Source organism: Lolium rigidum, chromosome 7 (genome assembly GCF_022539505.1).
Source record: "Lolium rigidum isolate FL_2022 chromosome 7, APGP_CSIRO_Lrig_0.1, whole genome shotgun sequence".
Classification (NCBI taxonomy): domain Eukaryota; kingdom Viridiplantae; phylum Streptophyta; class Magnoliopsida; order Poales; family Poaceae; genus Lolium; species Lolium rigidum.
The window spans coordinates 287,252,771-287,257,317 of NC_061514.1; the positions used below are offsets into that span (position 1 = coordinate 287,252,771).

A 4,547-nucleotide genomic window follows, 5' to 3' on the forward strand; every position below is an offset into this window, starting at 1 on the left:
CTTCTTAATTTTTATTGTTTATCTTTAATCTGATTGTAAGCAGAATCTCACATCACTATATATCGGTTTGGCCATTTGACTTTATTTATAAAGCCAAAGCCCTGTTTCGAGGAGGAGAAAGCCTAGGGATTGGTTCCAATAACGGCAACTCCATGTTGGAGATCTACCGACAACACAACTAAAGAAAATAGATAAACTTGTACTAGTCTCAGTTGATTCTTATTTTTTTTCCAATAAGTAGCACCCAAGCTTTAGATACATCTAAATTCTGATAAACCTTGGTATTATTTTACGAACAGAGGCAGTGGACTGAGGTACGTAGGACTAATGGACGAATCTCGTTTTAGCCGCCTCGGAAGCGGGCGCACACTTTGGTTGCTTTCTTACCTTGGTAGCCTGCTCGAAAGCATAAGCCATCTCGATCAGTCTTGGCTCGTACCCGTGCAGGCCGCCAAAGCATATGCCGAAGGGCACCCCCGCCTCGGCGTACCCCGCAGGCACAACAATGGCTGGGTGGCCGGCGATGGCGAGAAGGCTGGAAGCGGAAGTGTCGGGCGTCACGATCGCGTCGAGCTGCTTCTCCTTCATTAGCTTCTCTAGCCCATTAGCGGACAGCTCCTCCAGCCGTTGTATCGCAGCTCTCTCCACGGATCCAATGCCTTGTGTCTTCTCGGCCGCGATAAGGTTGCCCTGCCCGAAATCTTCTAGCCTCTCCTGCAGTAACATGAAATTTGCCTTATTCTGTAATTTTTGTTTTTCTCTGACAGCCCTGATTCCTGAATTTTTCAACCTGTAATAAGACGTGCAGAGATGAAAGATTTTGCATTCAGTTTCTTGTGTGTGCTTACCTCTACGGGGTGCGCATTGTTGAAAGCTATGATGTCTGCAAGGGAACGGACAGGGGAGGTCCGCAAGTTTGCCAAGTACGCGTTCAGGCATAGCTTGAACTCTGCTAGTATGGCGATCCACTCGTTGGCGCCAATATCAGCCAACAGAGCAGTCAAATTGGTCGCGACGTCAAGGTTCTCGATCACCACGGCTCCATGTTTCCTTCAGCGAAATCAAGATTCAGTTCAAAAAATGAATCAGTTCGTGTTCATATATACTACCTCCATCCCAAGGCTTAAGGCCTATATTTTTTTCAGAAAGTCAAACAAAGTAAAGTTTGACCAAATTTTTAGAAGAATTTATAAACAAATATGATATTTTGTAGGTACCATATAAAAATAAATTTCATTATCTATAAAATGGTATTGATTTTGTACTTTTCATGTTAATGATTTTTTATAAAAACTTAGTCAAATTTAACATAGTTTGACTTTCTGAAAAAAATATAGGCCTTAACCCTTGGAATGGAGGTAGTATTGGCCTGTCACTGAAATTTGAAGTTGCAGAGGCTGGGGCATGATCTCCTTTTCAGAAAAAAAGGGAAATTTCAAGTTGTCACCTCATTGTGGTGAAGTGCTGGTTGTACACCCTCAATTGCGTCTCCCCGCTTTTTTGGAAGAAGCCATTGAGGACGCCGATTCTCTTGCCTCTCAGCCCATCTTTCTTCAAGAACTGCATGTATCCCCCAGATGGGATGTACTTGGATGCCGCTCCGGTGGCCGCGGCGTCGAACGCGTCGTAGCCGACAATGGTGTCCAACACCTTCACTGCGTCTGATACCGTCCGGCACATCGGTCTGCATTTCGTGTCCGCGGATAGATTGGAACCTCAACCCGCAAGTGAAGATTACCAACGAAGAAGAAGAAGAATTACCCGACGGTGTCCTGCCTAGGGCTGATGGGAACCACACCGTACCGGCTGGTGAGCCCGACAGTGGGCTTGATCCCGACCACCGAGTTGAACGATGACGGGCAGAGTATGGAGCCGTCGGTCTCCGTGCCCAGCGTCACCGCAGCCATGTTCGCCGCCGCCGCGACGCCGGAGCCCGCGCTCGAACCGCATGGGGTGGACGACCGGGCGTACGGGTTCTGCACAGTTTAGCTCAGCATCCATCCGTAAACACAAATCGTCCAATATGCGAAATGTTTGATTTTCATTAGTAGAAAAAATTGAGTGCCAGTTTGATTACCACCGTCTGGCCGCCACGGGCGCTCCACCCGTTGTCGACGCGGCGGATGTTGCACCACTCGGAGGGGTTAGCTTTGCCGAGCACGACGGCGCCGGCACGCCGGAGCCGGGTGACCACACCGGCGTCCCGCCTGACCACGGAGCCGACGAGAGCGAAGGAGCCGACCGTGGTGTTGAGTTTATCGCGGGTCGCGATGTTGTCCTTGAGAAGGACGGGGATACCGTCCAGGGCACCGATTAGGTGGCCGCCGGAGGCCGCGCGTTGAGCATCGGCGGCTCGCGCCTGCAGGAGCGCGTCCGGGTTGACCTCGATGACGGCACGCAGCAGCGGATTGAGGCGACTGATCTGGTCCAGGTAGAACTGGACGAGCGCCGCTGAGGTGAGGCTGCCGTTGGTGAAGCCGAGGTGGATGGCCTCCACGGTGGCCTCCTGGAACTCGAAGCCGTGTGACACGCCGGCGCCTACGACCAGGGCCAAGACGGCGGCGACAGCTTGCAGCCGCAGCCACGCCATGCTAGCTTAGGTGAAGTGCTGAACGGTTCTAGACTTCTAGTGCCTTTTTTTTGTGTGTGTGTGTGGATTGGTTGTCTAATACTTGTATAGATTATTTCACCCTACACGTGCGTCCTTGAATATTTTTCTCGTAGTCGTACGGAGTACCATTTCTCAGATCTCCATCGGCGATGGGGACAACACCTATCACTCATGTAAATTAAAGAAAACTAAAGCGAAACCCATTTTCCATTGCAAGGATTAGTTTAACCTATTTCAATGTAGAATAACCTAATTCTCATGTTTACTTTGACTATGTGCATTTCCCATTGCAAGGATTAGTTTAACCAGATATGGTCCATCGTGTTTCTTCGCCTCTAAACTTCCTCACGCTAGAAAATATGTTTATTTCTTTAACACGATGATTTTCCGTTTGTCTACTACAACAAACTCTACTACAACAAGCTTTGATTGGCTCCAGTGATGGAGAGGCGAGGACAGCGGCGCGCCTTCGGCTCGCGTCAGTGTCTGTAGTCGTCGCTAGGTGGTACAAAGACCTGCTTGTAATTTTTATTACTTTTGGCTCTGTTTGTATTGCTATTGATGATTATTAATGGATCGGCGAAATTTTCGCGCAAAAAAAACCCTCCAAGAGCCTTACATCTAAAGATAACATTCTTGCACCTTAGGAGCTCCATCCAGGGCACTTGAATCCTGGCCATCCATCCTATCGACGTGGCGCATGCTGAGCTGTCCAATCTTTCGATCGAACCATCCTGGCCGTCGATTCCTGCACCTTAGGAGCTCCATCCAGGGCACTTGAATCCTAGCCGTCCATCCTATCGACGTGGCGCATGCTGAGCCGTCCAATCTTCCGATCGAACCATCCTGGCCGTCGATTCCTGCACCTTAGGAGCTCCATCCAGGGCACTTGAATCCTGGCCGTCCATCCTATCGACGTGGCGCATGCTGAGCCGTCCAATCTTCCGATCGAACCATCCTGGCCGTCGATTCCTGCACCTTAGGAGCTCCATCCAGGGCACTTGAATCCTGGCCGTCCATCCTATCGACGTGGCGCATGCTGAGCCGTCCAATCTTCCAATCGAACCACCCTATTACCGAGAGCCACGATACGAGAAAAGTTTCAGAGACGCCGTCGCCAATACCATCTCGGGGGATTCAGGAGATCGCCTCCGGCACCCTGCCGGAGAGGGGAATCATCACCGGAGGGCTCTACATCATCATGCCCGCCTCCGGATTGATGCGTGAGTAGTTCATCCTTGGACTATGGGTCCATAGCAGTAGCTAGATGGTTGTCTTCTCCTCTTGTGCTATCATGTTTAGATCTTGTGAGCTGCCTATCATGATCAAGATCGTCTATTTGTAATGCTACATGTTGTGTTTGTTGGGATCCGATGAATATAGAATACTATGTCAAGTTGATTATTGATCTATCATATATGCGTTGTTTATGATCTTGCATGCTCTCCGTTGCTAGTAGAGGCTCTGGCCAAGTTGATACTTGTGACTCCAAGAGGGAGTATTTATGCTCGATAGTGGGTTCATGCCTCCATTGAATCTGGGACAAGGATGTAAAGTTCTAAGGTTGTGGATGTGCTGTTGCCACTAGGGATAAAACATCAATGCTTTGTCTAAGGATATTTGTGTTGATTACATTACGCACCATACTTAATGCAATTGTCCGTTGTTTGCAACTTAATACCGGAAGGGGTGCAGATGCTAACCCGAAGGTGGACTTTTAGGCATAGATGCATGCTGGATAGCGGTCTATGTACTTTGTCGTAATGCCCTAAGTAAAACTCATAGTAGTCATCATGATATGTATGTGCATTGTTATGCCCTCTCTATTTGTCAATTGCCCAACTGTAATTTGTTCACCCAACATACTATTTCTGATATGGGGTGGCCCGATCTTCTCAGTAAGCAACGGTGGTGATGATGATCACGGGGTGATGGC

The 4,547-nt window shown here is 49.0% G+C and overlaps 1 protein-coding gene across 1 annotated transcript; it reads right to left on the reverse strand.

Annotated features, from left to right (window-relative positions):
- Positions 1–324: 324 nt before the first annotated feature.
- On the reverse strand, positions 325–2,590 carry LOC124672916 (probable amidase At4g34880). The gene is made up of 5 exons (XM_047209070.1): positions 2,078–2,590; positions 1,762–1,976; positions 1,448–1,684; positions 849–1,050; positions 325–714 (listed from the first exon to the last, which is right to left on the reverse strand). The coding sequence occupies exons 1-5, from the start codon at positions 2,588–2,590 to the stop codon at positions 325–327; spliced, it is 1,557 nt and encodes a 518-aa protein (XP_047065026.1).
- Positions 2,591–4,547: the final 1,957 nt, after the last annotated feature.